Source organism: Cervus elaphus, chromosome 12, assembly GCF_910594005.1.
Source record: "Cervus elaphus chromosome 12, mCerEla1.1, whole genome shotgun sequence".
In the NCBI taxonomy this organism is placed as follows: domain Eukaryota; kingdom Metazoa; phylum Chordata; class Mammalia; order Artiodactyla; family Cervidae; genus Cervus; species Cervus elaphus.
The window spans coordinates 87798539-87818096 of record NC_057826.1 but is presented as its reverse complement, the minus strand read 5'-3'; the positions used below and the strand labels follow the sequence as shown (position 1 = coordinate 87818096).

Genomic DNA, 19558 nt, shown 5'->3' with positions numbered 1-19558 from the left:
GCCAAAAATTTCTTTTTAAAATTTTAAAAATTAAAAACAAACAAAAATACACACACACACACACATCACTCTGTCATTGTTTTATTTGCTGTCAGCTCCCTAAGAGTAGGAATCTTGTCTGTCTTGTTCACTACTGTATCCCCTGCACCCAGCATAACAGTGGGTACAAGAAAGGTGCTCAATTACTATTTGTTGAATACATAGATTTATTGGTCAGTCAGGCTGCGCATCAAGCAGGCAGTGAGTCTTCTGGGAGCTGGCCAGTCAGCGTTTCTCGATCAGCCTGCGGTGAGTCAGGTGGGCTTTGAGCGGGCCGGTTGCTCTGTGGGGTAGGGCTGTGTGACTGATGAGTCCCCTGTAAGGTCAGGATTCTGGGGGACACAAAGAAATGAAAAGCTGAGGCTCACTGCCAAGAAGCTGCTGGCCGCCTGTCTACTTGGAGGCTCATGGCTCCCCACCACCCAGCCGGGAGGGGAAGTGAGGATGGCACAGGGTGACCAGGGAGAAGGTTGCAGAGCATGACCCAGCCTCTGGCAGCTGCTCCTCAACAACTGCTGCAGGGCTCCCAAACGCCATAACAGCCTCACCTGGCGACTGCTGTGCTTAGCAAGAGCCTGTTCAGGAGACACAGAGAGAGTTTTGTGGCTTCTTCCCCACCCCACCTCCCCTGAATTGGGCTCTCTGCTCATGGAAACTCCCCCAGTGGACCTGGCTGTCTGGCCCCAGGAGACAGGCAGTGGTGCGTGCCGCCAAAGCCTGCTGTCCACAGGGGCAGGACACGGGCCTGTACTTCCAGAGGCCACTCCTTGCAACCGAACCCAACCTAGGTGCCTCTCTCCATAGACCAAAGGAGACCCCGCTCTCTGGTTGAGGAAGGGGCCTTGCATGGAAGCAAGGGACTGCACAATGAATCCCAAATTTCCCAGGAACACCCCCGGCTGTGAGATCATGGATGTGGCTGGAATCCCATCACAGACGACCATGTGTAGGAGGGTGTCAGAACTGCCTGCATGAGAAGCAGCTGTTCGCGATAACTGGACAGCCGTACTGAGACCGCTGGCGCTCACTGGGCCTTCGACCTACTCACTGACAAACTGCATGCCCAGGAGGCCCTCCTCGGGTGACCTCACCCTCCTCGCACACCGGTGAGGGAAATGAGCTCAGGATGGCCACCAGAGGCGGTCTGTTTACTTACAGAGACCCTGGCCGTCAGCAGCTCTTTAACCAGACATTCCCTGCCCTAGCCAGCATGAAGCAGAAATTTCCTTAAACACATGATTTTGGGCTCAACCCACTTGTGCCCTTGTTTTCATTTTTTTTTTTTTAAGAGGAAAATTTCCAGTTCTGGCTCCAAATAGAGCAGCCCAGTGATGATGGGGGGATAACAAAATAACTCCCAGAAGGACTTTTGCAGTTTAAGTTGCTCCTACCTGTCCAGTCACCTCTGGAGCTGAGAGATCATCAAACCAGTTCTCCATCACCCATGTGTGTGTGTAGAAGGGTGGGTCAGAGGGGTGCCCAGGATGATCTCAAGGGCAGACCCTCTCCTTGAGGGCCTCCCTCAGCACCTCAGCTACCCTGAGCTCATACTCAGCGCATTTCTCATTTCAGAATCCCTGGCTAGGCCCTGGACCCCTCCCTCATTCCCTCCAGGTCAGGGATATTTCCGGAGAGTCCAAGAGCTGCCAGTTTTCACAGGCTCCAGGGGATTCCCAAGATGGCCACTCCCACCAGCCCTGGCTGAGAGACGCCGTCACCTGCCTCTCCCAACCCCCTCCGTGTCATTCCTGCTGGAACTTAGCCATTCTGGAAGACTTGGGGGAACAGGAGTTATGGAGGTCTCCTCAGTCTCCACAGTGCTCCCGGATCCTAAGGCCACATGCGCAGGAGCAGAGTGATGCCCTCAATCAAGGAGCATCAATCATGGAAGACAGGTGCCCGCCGCCTAGCTGGGGCTGCCCACTACTGGGGCTGGTGTCAGACAGGCCCAGACATGTCGGGCGGCCCGAGGCCTTCCCTGACCCAGCTCCTCCCTGTGGCCTGACCCTACTTAGCTCAGCTTCCTGCAGCACCAGGGATGGGCTCGGGGCAGAATCGGGTCAGAAAAGAGCGTTGGATCTGTGTTCCATGGTGCTTTTCGTAAAAACTAAGAAAATGTCAAAGATCCAAGTCAGAGAATGGAGTGGAGGGAGAGGCTCACACACATATGAGTTGGCAGCCTCCCAGAAGGCACTGAAGGGCCAGACTGTCTCATCCAACTGTGCCCCCTCAAGCAACATAGCGCCTGAGCTCCCCAAACAGGAGGTTCCAATTATCTCAATTAGACATGTCTACCAACCCAGAATTTATAAGGTAAGAAAGCTGGAAAGACCCTACATGAGGACAGAAGCTAATGTCTATTGAACATCTACTGTGAGCCTGGCATGACGCTCCACCCTCTACGCATGTTTATCCTGTTCAGTCATCACCGCCACCCTGAGGGGGAGTAACAATTCAGGAGGCACAGCGCAGATGGCAAAGCTGGGATTCAAACCTGGTTCTGTATGAACCCAGACAGTCTACAACGAAGCACTCCCAATTTGAACTTCTAGAAAGTAATTAACTCAGGAAATCAATCCCACTCCTTCCGTAAACCAAGTAAGGCTTGTGAATTAAAGACGTGGTAACCCAACCTCGCCACTCCAACAGATGAGGGAACTGAGGCCAGATCACAGAGCAGGTCCAAGCTGAGCACAGGATTGAGACTCGGACTCAGTGTTCCTCCCACAACCCCAGCCTGTCTCACAGTCCTAAGCCCTCACTAAGGCAGGTGAGGGAAGAAGGGGAGAAAAGCTGTGGGTTCTGCCCTCTGGAAGACACAACAAAGATGAACAGGAAAATACATCCATGGCCATGCACAGCCAAGCACACAGGCAGACACACAGAGACACCGTTCTATGAGAAAACAAGCAGGAAGGGTCCTGACTCCAGGTCTACCTTTTAGATGGCCACATTCTGGCTCTATTCTGACCCCCACGATCCCACACAGTGACAAGTCCCTGGGGTCAAGAGGATGGGCCGACCCGGAACCCAGGCCCCACTGCTAGACTACAAACCAGGTCTGTGAGACTGCATTAGTTCCAGCTCAGAGCCATATGGTAGACTTTGGCAGTGGTGTGGGCACCCCTAGGCACAAAGGGTGGCCAAGGGGGATACACACGGAGTCTGGACACATGTGAAGAATTACGCATGCCTGTGAGCTACAGGATGAAGCCAGGATGGGGAAGGAGAGGCTGGGCCACTCGCTCTGTGTTGCTGAGTTTCAGCACAAAACTCAGGAGTTGGGAATTCCAAATCAAACCCAGCCCTCCAGTTATTAGGAGTCTTTCATTTAGCTGCTTGCTGTTTTGACTTAGAACATTTAAATATTTAGACATAAACATAAGCCTTCATTTGTATACTTCCCCGGGGCCTTTCAAATGTTAGGACCTGAGCTAGACACCTCTCTAAATCCCCTGTGCCAGCATAGGGCCAGTCACAATGCAAGCACTTGGAAGATGTCTGTTAGTAAATGAGCAAATCACTTTATGAATGAATTGAAGACTGAGTGAATGAATGCTTCTGCACAAAAGTAAACAGACAAGCATCCAGCTTTCAGAGACTCACCAACATATCAGTGACAAATCTATGCCCTTGCTCTCAAAGACGCATATGCCTCAACTTAATACATCAACAAAAACAAGTGCATGTTTTTACAAAACTAACCTAAATGCTCACATGTGTACTCCCACCAGGCATAGATCATTTATGCAAAGACACAGAGGCCTAAACTTTCCCTCAAAGATACCCCCACACACATGAGCTTACACAGAGATGTGGATGTATAAACGTGCACACAAACACAGAAGCACACAATTTCCCCCTGAGGAATTCAATTCCGACTGGAAATGCAGCTGCCTACACATACAAATGTGGAACTGTCACATAAATCCACAGATACACGCAGCTAGACAAAGATAAAAGAAGGCCAAGACAGACTGAAAGTTAGACAGCCGTCCACAGAGACCCCCAGGCTACCCTGGGCTCCCACACTGTCTGCAGCCAGAGGGGGCTCCTAGAGGAATTCTCTCTGCAGACAGGCTGAGGTATTCTCTCTCCTCCCCCGCAGTCCCAGGCCAGAGCCCTAAAGCAGAAAAGCAGATGGTGTGTGCTGGCCAGGGCATCCCCTTCCCAAGTAATCTGCCCTCTGGCCCTGGCCACCTCCTATACCCTGGCCAAGCCTCAACTGGGCGCTGGATCCTGGACGTGGCAGAGCCCCACTCAGGTCCTGCTGCCCCAGCTCCACTCCCAACAGGATGATTTAGGAGGGGCGGGTGAACAGTGCTTTTCCAGAGACCTTGCTTCCTCAGGAAATGGCTCAGCCGCAAGACTGATCTCCAAAACAGGCGTAGGATGAAAACACCTCTGCTCCTCTCCAAAAACATGGGCCACCCCTCTCACCCAGAGCCCCTCACGTCATTCTAGCCACAACATCCCAAGGTAGTAGACAGCAAAAAAATAAAAAGGCCTGGGGTCTAGCCTTGCTTCTGCACTGACTCACGATGTCCACCTCTGTAAAACAAGCCTTAGAGGTGTGATGCCTTCAGATCTACCTAGAATGATGTGGGAGCTTCAAATTCCACAGGCAGCTTTCTGGGCAAGGGTGAAGGGGCTCCAAACCTAAGGACAGTGGCCTTGTCTTGACCTTGTCTGGTCACAAGAGTCATTACTACAAATAAAGAGCTTGTGCCAAGAGTGGCTGAGGTGCTTGGCAGGGGGGCGAAACGGGGACTCAGGCAGAGGAGTGTGCTGTGCAGTCTGAACACAGATGGCCACCTCCCCTCTCCCTTCCAGCTACTCACCAGGCCCCCCGGGCCTCTGCTGGAGGTGGACGCAGGGCTGCAGCCCCACCCGGCCAAGCAGGCTGGGAGACAGGATGCTGCTCAGCACAGCTGGCTGGACAGGGGAGACTGTTTATTCTCTGATGTCGAGAACATCTCAGACAGTCAGGGGGATTTGGCTGCTGGCAGCCCCTGGATGCAAGGTTTAGAAGAAGTCAGTTGAATCAGAGCAGGCTGATGGCCCAATCTCTGAGCAGGCAGTGGGGGTGGAAAGCAGAGGCCGTCCCTCCGTGCCCCACATGCAGGGCCACGTGCCCCTCAGAGCTCACCTACTGGGTCTGCAATGATGGGGCTGGAAAGGTGAATGAAGCTGAGCCCGAAGCTCTCATTAATAGTGTGGGTGTCAGGGAGACCTCCCCTGTGCCCATTTCCAGCATCCAGGTGCACCTGCTTATGAGACATGGCAGAGCTAACGGTCTTTGCCTGGGAAGTGAGCTCCCTTGGCACACCTTGATCCTTGTGCTGCCCACTCCAGCCTCCTACCCCATCAGCCCAGATCCCTTTTGCTCAGGCAGCTCCTCTAGCTGCGGCCTCGCATTTACCTGTCTTATTATTTCAGCTCTAAAGTCAGCTTTGGCTCTGCCTCTTTCGGGCTTTTTCACCTTGGGCAGTCACCTCTCCAAGCCTCTTTCTTCTCCTGTAAAATAAAGGCAATAGTATCTGCCTTGAAAGGACACTGTGAAGATCAAATAATTCTTTTGATATGCCCATCATGCAGGAGGCACTTGATAAATGGTTGTGCCTTTCTCCCTCATTCCTTCTATTGCTACAGAGTCAACCTTTGGTTCTCTGGAGGGCCAAGGTGCGCCAGTATAATTTATAACCCGGAGCCCTGGTCTCATCTCCCCTCTGCTCCTCACAGACCTCAGAATACTCTGGGGTTCCCTAGGCCGGAAGACTTTCTGGAAAAGTGCAAGATGACCCAAGGAAACACCCTGATGCTAAGGCTGCAGAATACCCCAGAATATGGTGTTTTGTATGTGTGTTGCCCAATTCTCATTTTGCACTGGTTTGAGTGCCTTGTGGGTATAGTCCAGGGGTGCGGACTGTCAAAATTCAACAATTCAGACTCATATATCTGAAAACCACATCTTTATATATTCAATAAAAGGTTTACACCAAAAATAACGGAGCACCGGAGATGACAATGGGTATAAGTTACGGACTCCGTCCTTGTATTCTCCACAAGGCCCAATTTAAACTCTGTTAAATAAAGAGGAATTAATTGGTCATTTGAGCTACCAGGGCTTCCCTCGTAGCTCGGTCGGTAAAGAATCTGTCTGCAGTGCAGGAAACCCAGGTTTGATTCCTGTGTTGGGAAGATCCCCTGGAGAAGGAAATCACTACCCACTCCAGTATTCTTGCCTGGAGAATCCCATGGAGAGAGGAGCCTGGCAGGCTACAGTCCATGGGGTCGCAAAGAGTGAGACACGACTTAGCAACTAAACCACCACATTGGTCTTAAGTGAAAAATCCAGCTCCAGGCATAACTGCATTCAGTACTCAAACATCATCATCGTGACCCTGCTCCTCTTCCCCTCTTGGCTTTGCTTTCCAGCTGTGTTGGCATCAGCCTGAGGCCTCCCAAAGCAGCAAGATGGCAGCAGGAGGAATACAAGCCTCTTTCCTAGCAGTTCGAGAAAAAAAATCTCCTTGGAGAGTCTGATTGGGTCACATGCCCATGTCTGAACCAATCACGAGGCAGAGGTGTGGGGCTGAAACTCACTGATTGGCTCGGGCCTCAGCCACTGCTCCACCCCTAAAGTGTGTGGATGGGAGGGGTCTTCAGCTTTACCAAAATCCAGCGAGAATGGAAAGAAACTGGTTCCCCACCGGGAAGGTGGATTCGGTACCAGGAGAGTGATATGGACCACAGGGGACAAGAAGAGATATCAAACCAAAGAAATAAGTGGGTCAGAAACTAAGATGATAAATGCTTTTCAAGCATACTTAAACCCTCTAAAAATATTATTGATGTTCTAGTTTTAAATCCCTACAGACCTCTGACAGGCAATGTGTTATGGACCTCTTTGGGATAGCCTGGACATGCTTGAGAACAGTAAGAACACCTTTAAATGGTATGCAGTCCATACTTGCCAGGAATTCGGACCAGCCTTGCCTCCTTCCTTCCCCACCAGCAGACAGTTTGACTGAAGTGACCAGGGTTGCCAGGGCAGAAGGGCCTGTCAGCACAGCAGGCTGATTTCACTGGGCCAAAGGGGGTTAAGTTATCAAGTAAGTCTGACTCCAGTGGCCTCAGCCCTCTCCCCCTACCTCCTCACATGGTCAAAACTCCACTCACCCTTGAACTTCCAGCGATTTCTCTCTCACCATTCCCCAGCCCCTTCTCAACTCTTACTAAAACCTGTTCTTAGGAAAGGCTTCCTTTTCAGTCATTTGCACTTGTGTATGAATAAACATCAAATCAATAATTTAATCCCTTAGGACCATTTGCATTTTGAGTCTGAGCCTTTAAATATGAAACTTTTAAAAGACTCTGTCCTCTCCACCCCAAACTACTCCCAAAAGGTATTCTTGGTGACAGAGAATGAGACTCTGAAATCAATCGAAAAATGTCCACAACATTCTCTGAAACCCTCATCCATCTGTACTGGCTTACCAATCAATTTTTTCTTGTCTGACCTCAATCATCTTTGCTGACATTACCCTCTACTCTGGCAAAGAAATTTCGTACATCCTTTCATCCATTTATTCAGTCAACAAGCTTTTCTTAAGCTTCCACCATATCTTAGATACTTGGGTTTACACAGATGACCTGGGCCCTGCCCTCAAAGAGCTTGCAGTTAAATTTTACTGCAGGAAACATCACTTTCACCACCAGATTTTTAATGCAAGCAAAGACTCGCCCAGTGGTTGGTATACAGTAGGTACTCAGTAAATGCTTCTTCCCCTTTTCAGGGCTGTGCTATGTGGGCACTGCAGTGGAATACTGGAAATTTTCTAAAAACTCTTTCCAAGTGGATAAGAGTGCCAACAGGAGTGGGTGGAGATGGTGGTTTCTATCTTACTTCAGAATATTATGATTTATTTTGGATGTTCCAAATGTCAGGTTGGAGATTCATGCGAAGGAGAGGGGCTTATTCTAACCAGATCAGAGCTAGAGGCAGCCCAGGACACTGTCTCCATGGTGCATGGCCCCAGACAGTTTGGAAATAAACAGAAACCCATCCAGAGGTGAGAGACTGACAAAAGCAAAAACAAACAAAGGCCAAGAGATGGAAAACTCTCTTAGTGGGGCAGGGTGGAGGGGACGGGAGGGGAGGGCTGTGGAAGGGGATTAGGGAGAGGTTTGGTCCTGGTTTTTTCTAGGGAGCTAGATCCAGCCCCACCCCACCCCCTACCAAGAATCACCATGGCAATGAGGAGGGTGAGTCTGGCTGATTCCAAGTCGGGACAAACTTCCAGGGCTTAGCAGCAGGAATGGGCTCAGATGGATAAGTTCTAAAGAAAAAGATCTGAATTGGGCTTTTAAAATTACATCTTCCCACCCACTACTGGTTTTGCAGGCAATCGGTGTTTTACAAAATAGAAACAAGAATGGGCCACATCCCTCCTCCACATCTCTCTCACATACACCTGTACACTTATCCAAAAGCCCAGAGTAAAATCCTTCCTTTTGTGGTGGAAAGTGACAGCTCATGGGATCCTTGGCACTTCTCAGAAGCAGGGACCTAGCCAGTGAAAAGTCCACTTGCCACCTCCCATAACTGTCCCCTTCACCCTGGCCCTGGCAGTGGCATTAGTGACAGAGGCTAATGAGGTTGCTTTGACAAGACCAAGGCAGCTCCAAATGAAGCACCATCTGGTCTCGTCTGCCATCAGCTGCCCGGTGGAGCTCTTGGCCCTTAGGGGCTTCCTCCTCTATGAAAGTGTCTGCAGCAGGAGCCCCCTGAACTCTCAACTCCCAGGAGCCAATTCTGCCCTGTCCTGACCTTGTTGGCCTAATGGGTCTGCCTTAGATGTGGAGTTGGTGCTAAACAGAATTGAGACTAGGGTTTGCTTCCTTCCTGCCTCTCTATCCCCAGGCACCCAGGGATCTCACACTACCCCCCAGGACCCCACACTATCCCGTGACCCTCGTCCAGAGTTGGTTCAACCACCAGGCATAGTAGGCATAGGGCCTAGAGTCCATATCACAAAAAGGATTTAATTCCCTTTAAAAGTGGAAAAGGGACTTCCTTGATAGTCCAGTGGCTAAGACTCTGCAGTCCCAATGCGGGGGTCCTGAGTTCAATCCCTGGTCAGGGAACTAGATCCCACATGCAGAAACTAAGACCCAGTACAGCCAATTAAAGAAACAGTAGAAGGCGGGGGGGCGGGGGGGTGGGATGAGCTTTTAAATGGAGGAAGACATTTTAGTATATAATAGTAATACATTCATCTTTATACCAACACAGTCCTAAAGTATAATTTTAGATATTTTTTAGATAAAGGGGCCCATGAAGGCAAAAGTGCCCAGGGCTCATGAAAGTCATAAAGTGGCCCTGTCCTGTCCTAGTCTTCCCTCATGTCTATTCCAACCCTCCAGGCTCCAGCAATTTCCTTCCCTCATATAGGAACATATCTGTCCCTGGAGCCCGTTGGCTTGGAGGCTCCTGGAGGTCAGGACCGTTCTTCAACCATCCTCATGTCCCCATCATAAGCCCAGTGCCTGTCCCAGAGTCACATCAGGTATTGTACAACCTTTTTTTTCTGGAAGGTGGAAAAGAACAGAAACCTCAGGAAAAGGCGGGTTAGTTTTTAAATAAGTATTGTCTGACAACCCCTGGAAACTGTGCTCTTGTCAGATCTGTATAGTCAGACTTGGTTCACATCCCCTGTGCTGCACTCTACTGAAACTGCTCCGGCCAAGTTCACCAATGATCCCCAACTCAGTAAATCCAATAAATACTTCTCTGGTATAATCTCAACTGTCTGGCAGCATTTGACACTGCTCACCAAGACTTCCTTTTCACTTCTGTGACACTTCACTGTTCCAATGTCCCTGGACATTAGTGCTCTACTTTGCATGTTCCTCCTTATAATCTCCTCTGCTGGGCCACTGAAAACAAATAACAATAATAGCAGCAGCTGAAACATATCAGTTACTTGCTCTACTGTAACTGTCAAATTCTTTTAATCCTCAAAATAATCCTAAATCCATTCTCCAACTACCAGCTAAAGTAATTTTTCTGCAAACCAATTCTGATCATGTCATTTCCTTGCTTAAAATCTAATGGCTTTCCCCAGCCCACAGCTTTTAAGGTCTTTCATGATCTGGCCCCTGCCTATCTCTCCAGCCCCACTTCTCACCATAGCCTCCTCCTTTATGACCCACTCCTGCTTTTAGCTTCTCCAGCAAAAACTCCATGTCTCTGCATGTGCTATCACACTGCCTGAAACACTTTTCCTCCACCTCTTAGCCTAACACTGATGGCTTTTTCAGGAGTCAGTGAACATCCCCTTTCCTGGGAGCCCAGGGGGGCTGTATAGCATGGCGCTTACGAGACTGACAGTGAAGCCAGGTTCCACCCTCAGCTCTGCCACTTCCTAGCCATGTAACTTTGGGCAAGCTAGTCAACATTCTGGGACTTCACTTTCTTATCTGTTGTGAGGATTAAAGAAATCAGTACATGAGAGGTGCCTTGTAGGCTCCAGGGTGACCCCAGACCATGTTAAGATACCTTGCCAACTGTTTTCCAGAACTCCTTTATAATATCCTATAATGCCGACTTCACTCCTGAGAATGTCTGTTGGTCTGTCTACCTCGCTAGACTGTCAGTTCCATGAGGGCAGGGGTAGTTGGACCTGATGCTGCTCCTATTTCTAGTGCCTGGTACACAGCAGGTGCTCATATTTGCTAAATCAATGACTATAAATGTAATGCCTATGGATATCCTAGAGATATATACTCTCCAGAAAATGGACACCTCGAACATGGAAGGAAAGAGAGGATGAAATTTTTCACAATGATGAATACACAGCAGCCTCACATTGAGGCTGAAAGCAGTCACAAAGGCAACTTGGAAATTAGAAAAATATCTTTATTATTTCTGAAATGTTCCAATATTCAATGTAGAAACCATGATAGTGGCTTTTTCACAACTTCACAAATTATAGAAAAATGACTTTCCATCTTCTTTACAGAAATCTCCCCCCAAAATCAGGGCTCCGTGATGGCTGGGCCTGGCGGGAAGGAGGGGCAGAGAGTAGAGCAGGTAGAACCAGTGCTCTCGGAGCAGTCCGAGGCTCTTCCTGCGCATTTAAAGCTCAGGCCAAGTCCCAGAGACCTGCGGGCCCTGGGAGGGAGGCGTGGCCCCCCCCACACCTGCGGCACACTGAGGCCAGCCTCTGCTTCAAAGGCCGGCCACCCCCAGAAGGCCTGCAGTGGGGCACTTGCGGCTGACGGGCCACGATCAAGGCAGCTTCGTGAGAACGAGAGCAGGAGGCAGGCCTGCAGCTCAAATCCTTTTTCTCTAAAGCACGGCCAGGAAAGAGGCTGTGGTCACCGGCCAAATGGGGCTCTAGGTTTAGAAATTTCCCCTTTTAGCTCACAAAAACAAATTGTCAAACAGTTATTTAAAAAAAAAAAAATCAGAAAACAAACATTTGGTTCCATTTAGGCTGTAATCAGCAATTGGTAATTTTTAGAAAAAGACGACTTGAGTTGCTCATCGTTTTTATCAGGTCTCTGACTCCTTCCTTTCTCATCCACGGTTGGGTGGAGGGGTTACAGCTGTAGCAGAGGACTGTTTGTTGATGTGAGAAAACTGTGAAGAGTGTTTTGCACTCGCATACAAAGGCTGATGGAATTCAAAATGATCCCACCGAGTTTTATGAGAAACAGGACTGTTCCTCTTGGGTGTCTCAAGTCAAAACAAGGCAACTGCCTAGTGATTTATAGTCCCCACTACACATTTTCTGCCTTCCAAGAAGGCGTTAAGAGAAGGGCCGATGTCCACCAGAAGCAATTGTAAACACCCCACAGACAGCCTGGACACGTTGTTTTCAAATGCAGCAGGACTTTCTCCTTTGGCCCTGGCAAAAAAGCCAACTCCCTCAGACTGTTTAGGAAGGAACAGACAGGAAACCTCCCCCAAAAGCTAAGAGGGGCCAGTGCCCTCCGTCGACAAGAGTGGCGGAGAGCATCGTCAAAGGCAATTGATACATTTATGGCATATGAAAATTGTCCTGTGGTCCCCAAGTGGCCCCCAGGCTCGACCTGGCTGGATGGGGGGCACAGGAGGTACAGAACGAGTTATCATAAGGCACGGGATCGAGGTGGCCCCCACACCAGGCCCAGAAAGATTATCTCTTCGCACGATTCCAAAAGTGTTGGAAAGCTGAGGAGTTGATGACACTCACTGTGAGCAGCAGCAGCAGATACAGGGTGATCATGACCATAAACCAGTGGCTGGAGACCCAGGAGAGCTGGCTGGAAGCCCTGCTTCAGGGGGGTGGGGGGGAGAGATGTTGGAACAAAGAGAAAAATATTTTTTTAAAGGGTATGCAACGACTTCTGGCTCAGAGAAGATGAAATGATGAATTTCGTCCTCTGAGTGAGCCATGAAATGAAGCTTCATGCGTGCTCCTTCGCTCAAAAAATCTGGAGCTGTTTGCCCTGGCGCTGACATGCCTTTCACCAGAACATTTTCTAAATGTACAAAGACAGCTATGCAATGAGCTCATCCTGATCTTTTCTTTTATAGCTCCTCTTGTACCTTTTATAACCAGTCTTTTCTTAAGCAAGACCATGGTATCTAGACAGATGATCTCGCTAAGGCAGATGACCAGATGGCGGCAGGTGGCAGGGTATTTAGCACAAGGCTTTTCACTTTCAGACCTGCACAGATATCACTCTGAGCAGGGGAAATCCTCTCTGACCCACTGGGAGATGATCTAAGCCAGCCAAATGTGCATTGCAGAGACACTGCAGGAAGGAGTGGGAAAGGAATGGAATTTTCAAGTAGAAAAAGCCAGATGATTTGAAACCACAAAATACTGTCCCCCAAACTTAGGAACCCTGTACATATTTCCCAGATTTAAGGGGAGACGATTTTACTAGTTTATTGAATCCTGAAGCATAGAAGCCACTGACAAGCAGGAGTTAGGAGTATTAACAAAAACCCTTTCCCTGTCTAACCTGCTCACCTGTTGCTTATCCCCATGAGAAACTCTATCATGGTAAAGTCTAAGCTCCCAACAATGCAACAAAATCTCAAAGTGACCCCCAACCCCAGAGAGCCCTGCCAAACCCCCAAATACACACTGCTGGAACAGCGTGAGGAATCCACCACTCTCAGATTCTTACGGGCTAGAATGGCCTCATCTGCTATTGGATTCAACACTCTAATTTTAGAGATAAAGATGAAGCATCTCAGGTCCAGAAAGGAGCAGGTGGTGGTTTGACAGTCACTGTGGAAAGTGACTGAGCCAGACGGCAAAGAATCAGAATTCCAGCCCAATCCTGGCCCCACCCTACCTCTCAGCTCAGCCCAATCAGTGGATTTCAGCCTGTGATCAGAGCCTAGGTGGCTAAGCAGCTTCACGTCTCAGCTTCATTCAGTCCCTCAAGTCATTTGTGTTAACAAAGCGATTCCTCGCCAGGACCACATTTTATTCAACCTGTGTTCCTCACTCCTTACCCCTTACGTGAAGCAGAGAGCTTTCTATATCTCATACACAGCTGTGGTGTAGGCTGAGGGAGAGGGGCCGCTGACAACCAGGAACCCACTCCCAGGAATGCAGCCCTTGGCTGTCCTCCTGGACTTCGTGCAGCAGCCGTCCTTCTCACCTGCTGGGCTGCTTCTGTGAATACACCAGCAGGTACTTCACGCGCAAGAGCTGGTTATTGGTGACCACAAAGTACTTTGGAGGGACATCACCCCCTTCACTGTGCTTGATTCTCGCTCTCCTGCGATCTATCTCCTTGGAATCTGAATAAGGAGAAAAAGCACAACTTTACAGGGGGAAATGCAACAACAAAAGCAAACAATGAATAGAAACAAGTCAAGCCTCCTGGTCCTGAGGTGGAGAGGCCCCGGCAGGCACAGGAATGGCCTGTCTATATACGGGAAGCGGGACTAAAAAACAGGAGAGTCTGACAGACAGATCACCAGGAAGAGCAAAAAGGGAACAGGAAAATAAAAATGATACAAGAGGGTGAAAAAGAAAAAGACCGAGCAAGGAAAGCAGAGGGAAGCAGCAGACTGATGGCCACAACAAAAAAATCATCTGGGACTAGCAACAGGACTTGATCTGAATCAAGTCTTTTAACAGACATTTTAAATTAACCCTTCTGGATTCGAGCTTCCTAGAACACTCATCTTCCATCCTTCGAACCATGACTTGTTTTTTTTAAAAAAAAAACCTTTCCTTTTAGGAACATGAAAAAGGTTTATGAAAAGAACCAAAAAAAAACAAAAAAACAAAAAAACAACCACCAAAAAAACCCCACAACAGGCCGAAGCTTCGTGACGGCAGACATTACAAGGTTTTGTCCTGATGTTTAATGTCACGGTGTGCAGACTTCCTAAGAATTATACAAGCAAATACTTATGCTGTCTGGTTTGTGAGAGTGGCGTCAGACCTGGGCCCGTTCCTCAGGATTCCAGTTGTTTTACATTAGGGGCCAGGAACAGACAGTGTTCTCGATTCTCCTTTTCTCAGTGGAACCAACAGGCCAGCTCTGGAGTCTAGAATGACAGTTGTGTGACTTCTCTGCCTTTCAGGACAAAACAGCAGACGGCAGAGCTTTACGGGACAGATCCAGAGAGCCCACTGGTCTGAGAGCTTTAAGGGAGATCCAGAGAGGCCACCGAGGGGCCCACTGGTCATCTGCTCGCTGGGGAGCCCAGGATTTACCCCCATGGCCTCAGCCGCCCCTGGCATCCTCCCGGGGCTCCAGCACACAGCAGAGCAGCCTGGAGGAACAGGCTGAGACGCATCGTCAGCTTCAGTTTAGCAAATGTTTACTGGATGTCAAGTGCGTACCAGGCTCCCTGCTGACACTAGGTGCCCAAGAGTGAGTGAGACCCAGGTTCTGCCTTCAAGGAGCCAGTGCTCTGGCCTCGCACGCTCATTTTCATCTTCTCTATCCCAAAGCTTTCCCTGAGCACTTGGACCCACCGTGACTGCCCCCTGCCCCCGAGCTGTCCCGTGGACCTCATCAGCACCCTCAGCTGGCACTCCTGACCTACTGCCTTGTAGTAGGTGATATCCTTTCCACTTGTGTTCAGTCCTTAAGGAGACGGCTCTATCCTACACTGCTCTGCACCCAGCCCATCCCCTGCCATGCAATGGGTGTTCCACCCAACAGCTGGGCCAAAGGCAAGAGCCTTTGACACCCAGAGGCCTGCAGCCCAGATCAGGGCCAAGTGCTTACTCACCCTTCTTCTTCGTTTGGCACTTGACGTCTGGATGGTCAATGACCTCGCACACGGCCACGCAGCTAAGGATAGGGCCAAGGAGACTGTGCTGCCACCCGTGGCCATGGGGGCTATAAATGAGGGCCAGGCTCAGGTCACTGGTGAGGTAGGTCCCTTCCCCAAACAAGGATGTCTGGAACGGTGGAGATCAACAGAAAACAAACAGGGCTGGGTGAGTGCCGAGTGGGTGCGGCAAAACAACACAGGTCTTTCTTCAGTAGAGTTGTTAACACAAAGTCTTCCAGCCTCTCCTTCCCCCAGCAAAAGACATAAGATCAAACAATCCCATGACATCGTCACAGTGTTACTACAAAACACATTCCTATCCGACCACAGTATAACTGATTGTGAATGTGGCTGACTAACCTGGCATGCTAGTAGTTCTAGTGCTTAAGGCTGAGTAAGAAAAACACAGGTGTTAAGAGCCCAAACAGACCCACGTTTGAACCCTGCCTACCCCTCTAACAAGATAGCAAGTAATATAAATTCTCTGGGCCTCAGTTTCCACACCTACAAAGTGGTGATAATAATCTCTTCTTCACAGGGTCATAGGCAAGGATTCAATGAGTCGTCTCGATGCACATAAAGCACCACACAGAATACCTGGCACAAGAGAGGGGTGGGTATTCCATCACAGGCTCTTGTGTCTTAGGGTATCAGTAATCCCTGCTACACGGCTGGATTAAGCATGGTGACACTGACCGGCTTGCAGAAGCAAAGTCATGCCCCTGTGTGCAAGGAGGGGGGCGGGGGTCACACCTAAGTGACATGGGGAAGTAATGAGTCATTACTTGGAAAAGAATCTCTCAGACCGGACACTGTAACCAAATAAGGCAGGACTATAGAGAAGCAGGGTTAAGTTTTGTGTTGGTGCAGACCAAGAAAAGGTCCAAAATTCTAGGAGGCAGGTCACTGGTGGTAAGTGCCTCCACAAGGAAGCAGGCCACGTAAAAGAGAAACCTCTCAGGTGAAATACCTCCAAACTGAGGCTACAGCAGGCATAGCAAACACATCCTTGGCCCACGGTAGACATCAATAATCAATCACGATGCCAATTTAAAAATATCAATCATGGCACTCATTCATACCGATGCAGACTCCTCCTCGGCACAACATTCCAAGTAACTGCTACCAGTGGATGGAATTTGAAGTTAAGTTGTAATTCAAATTCTATCTCTGGGCCTCAGTGTCAGTTTCTTAAGATGACTGAATGGCCTCACACAGCTCACTGAACATCCTCTGCTTGAGAACTGAGAAACACCCTATTCAGTGGTACCAGGCTTCCACAATTCTCAGCCAATTAAGTGAAGCTTAGGGGAAACGAAGCAAGCCTCTGCTTGGCCGTTTTACAAGGTCCCCATAACTCAAAAGCTAGCACAGACCTTCTCCAAGGAGGCAATTCTCTGATCTGACCCCACACCCATTTCTGCTTATGCCTGCCATGTGTACACAATTCCCGAGACTTAAGAACCATGCGCAGGGCAGCGCAACAGCAGGGAACTTGGGAGTATCTCTACCAAGGAAACACTCTTAGAGCTTCAGCTGGCAGGCAGGCTCCCTCAAGCAAGCCCCTCACTGAAAACTCAGACAGAGGCAAGAAGAACATCCACTCCACCAAAGGGCTCTGATGAGATGCTTCTAAGCAGCAAACCCCTCAACCAGGCGAAGGCTTGCTTACAAGACTGGAATTGGCAGACAACTTCTTCAGATGTGCTCCAGTGTGAAGTGTAGGCCCCTGGATCCCAGTAGCCTGGCCACAATAAGCTGAAAGCCAGAGTAAACAAGCCCATCCTCCTCAACAAAACCCAACTGCGATAATCAGCTGCAGCAGTGTTGGAAAAGTCTCTCCTGCCTTGGGGCTGTGTCAGCTACAGATGAGTCCACGGCTCATGGAGCCAGCCCCCAGACAAGGCCGATGCTGACACAACTAAGGGAGAAGCTGCGGCCCTCCAACCACCCCCACAGTCCCTCTCCTTCAGCCTCTAAAAGAAGCCACTGCTTCCTTAGTGCTTAAGGACAGGAAGAGCCCTTCACATATGAGAAGCGTTTCAGTCCCATCAGGACACCAGAAGGTGGGGAATGGCATCCTATTTTACAGATGAGGACCCCGAGGCTCTGAGAGGTTAAGTAAGTTTGCCCATTTTAAAAAAGGGAGGAAAGGGACTTCCCTCATGGTACAGTGGTTAAGAATCTGCCTGCCAATGAAGGGGACACATGTTTGACCCCTGGTCTGGGAAGATTCCACATGGCGTGGGGCAATCAAGCCTGCGCACCCCAATGAAGAGTGGGCCCCGCCTGCCCCAACTAGAGAAAGCCCATGTGCAGCAATGATGACCCAGCACAGGCACCCCCCCCCCAAAAAAAAGGTGCGGGGGAGCTCAAAGAGGGAGCTCCTCTCAATTTCCTCAATGACTAACTCTCTTGGAGGGTCCCCGAGGCAAGTACTTCTCAAACTTCAACACATATATGAATCACTTGGGAGTCTACTAAATTGTGATTTCTCACCCAATGGGATCTGGATGGGCCTGAGACTCCACGTGTTCAACAAGCTCCCAGTGATGTGGTCCAGGGATCATGCTGGGAAGACAGGGCCGGCCATACCACCTGGGGAGCTCCGAAAGCACACCGGTGCCTGGGCCCCACTCTCAGAGATTCTGATTTAATTGGCTGGGGACATAGCCAGACATCAGGACTCTTAATGGCTCCCCCAAGCGATTCTAAATGTGCAGCCAAGGCTGGGAACCATCTTTAAAGCGATCACTTCTCAACCTTTCATCAGCAGAGGAATCCCCTGGAGACCTTGTTAAAATGCAGATTCTGACTCAGGTCTGGTGGGCCAAGGATTCTGCATTTCACAGGCTCCTAGGTGATGCTGCTGGTCAAGAGACCACACTTTGAGTGGCAAGACCTTGGTGAACCTACCTGCCCCCACCCTCACCAGCTCTGACCACCCCCCTCACGGCCCCCTGGTGTCAGCAGACTTGGGCCCACCTTGTTCAGGTGGCAGTGCAGGCCATTGTGGATGATGGAATGGAAGTTTTCTAGGCGGCTCCCGTGGAAGGCGTAGATGAGGTCGCGTTCTCCTTTGGTCTCATAAAATTTGGCGTTGGCTGGGTCGGAGTACTCGACTTCAAACAGGAAGTCCGGCACGGGGACAGGCGTGTGAGGGGTACCAGTCAGCTTTTGGATCTTTTCAAACTTGAAAACATGCAGGAAGTCAGTTTTATTTGGGAAGCTGGTAAAGAGTGCTGCCAAAATGGCCTCCTAAAGCCTTGGGCTTAGCTCCTATGAGCTCTGCTCATGAGAACAACTGGTTTCACAGGAATAAAAACATCAGTTTATAAACAAGTTCAGAGCCTACAGCTCAAGACTGCTTTCCTCTAATGGTGTTTTCCCCTACAGTCGGTTAACTAAGAAGCATGAATTGTACCTTCTAACTAAAGATCACATCTAATTTTCATTACACTTTCACATTTCCTGCATTCCATCTTTACAATACTATCAGGAGCTAGAAAGGTGTGATAAATTACAAAACTGGCCACGAAGTTTTCCTCCCATCCCTGTCCATTCACCTTTCTGCAATGTGACTTTGCAGGTGGAATTCCACCAAGATTTCATCGGGAGATGGAATCAATTTCTCCACCCCTTAAATCTTCACTTCTCTTGGCTAACGGGACCTTGGTAAGCATATGGCAAACAGACTTGAAAAGAGCTTCCCTTTCTCTTGTCTGCTGCTGGGAACCCTTCACAAGCCCTACAAACCTTCTACAGGATGACAGCCTTGCAGAAGCAGGCACCAGCCACAGCCGCCTTCAGCTGGGAGAGCTGAAGCCCTGTACGCTTAAGTGAGGTTACCCTAGGACAGCCCCACGTGAGTCAGCCCTGCTCAGGAGAACCACCCAACCCACCCAGAGAATCGTGAGCAGCAGTCCACGTTGTTTCAAGCCAGTAGATTTTGGGGATGGTTTGTGATGCAGCAGAAGTCAACTGACATGCAAGGATGAACTCCTTCCTAAGGGGTAATAATGCACTTCAGGGCAGAGACCGCATCATTTCTGAAATTTTCGAACAGTACATCCCAGACCAAAGTCAGTCTGTGGTAAAGTTTTTTCTGGGTTATCATTAAATGACAAAAATAAGGGCAATTTCACAGATATATTTACACTGATGTAAGGTTGCCATGAGCCCTTCTTTAAAAGAACTATCCTTTAG

General features: G+C 49.4%; 1 protein-coding gene and 1 long non-coding RNA gene across 8 annotated transcripts in view; one reads left to right on the top strand and one right to left on the bottom strand.

The window, feature by feature from the left end:
• LOC122704843 overlaps positions 1–19242 on the top strand; it is a 46718-nt gene extending 27476 nt beyond the window's left edge. Inside the window, exons 3-5 of one of the 3 annotated variants that reach the window (XR_006343954.1) lie at positions 9497–9611; positions 18942–19027; positions 19118–19242. This is a non-coding gene — a long non-coding RNA (uncharacterized LOC122704843). Of the gene's footprint in view, positions 1–9496; positions 9612–18941; positions 19067–19117 lie in introns of those variants that run through there. The other 2 variants (XR_006343953.1, XR_006343952.1) reach the window with 2 other exon arrangements.
• The window catches only part of PARP16 (poly(ADP-ribose) polymerase family member 16), a 36924-nt gene continuing 17431 nt past the window's right edge, over positions 66–19558 (bottom strand). Inside the window, exons 4-9 of one of the 5 annotated variants that reach the window (XR_006343951.1) lie at positions 18338–18544; positions 15308–15479; positions 13714–13855; positions 12285–12366; positions 5462–5556; positions 66–371 (exon numbers count right to left, since the gene is read on the bottom strand). Coding sequence is in view for 4 of the 5 variants with exons in the window: in XM_043919902.1 (XP_043775837.1) it covers positions 294–371; positions 12285–12366; positions 13714–13855; positions 15308–15479; positions 18338–18544 (681 nt within the window). In the remaining variant the exon portion in view is untranslated. Of the gene's footprint in view, positions 372–5461; positions 5557–10942; positions 12367–13713; positions 13856–15307; positions 15480–18337; positions 18545–19558 lie in introns of those variants that run through there. The other 4 variants (XM_043919902.1, XM_043919903.1, XM_043919904.1 and 1 more) reach the window with 4 other exon arrangements.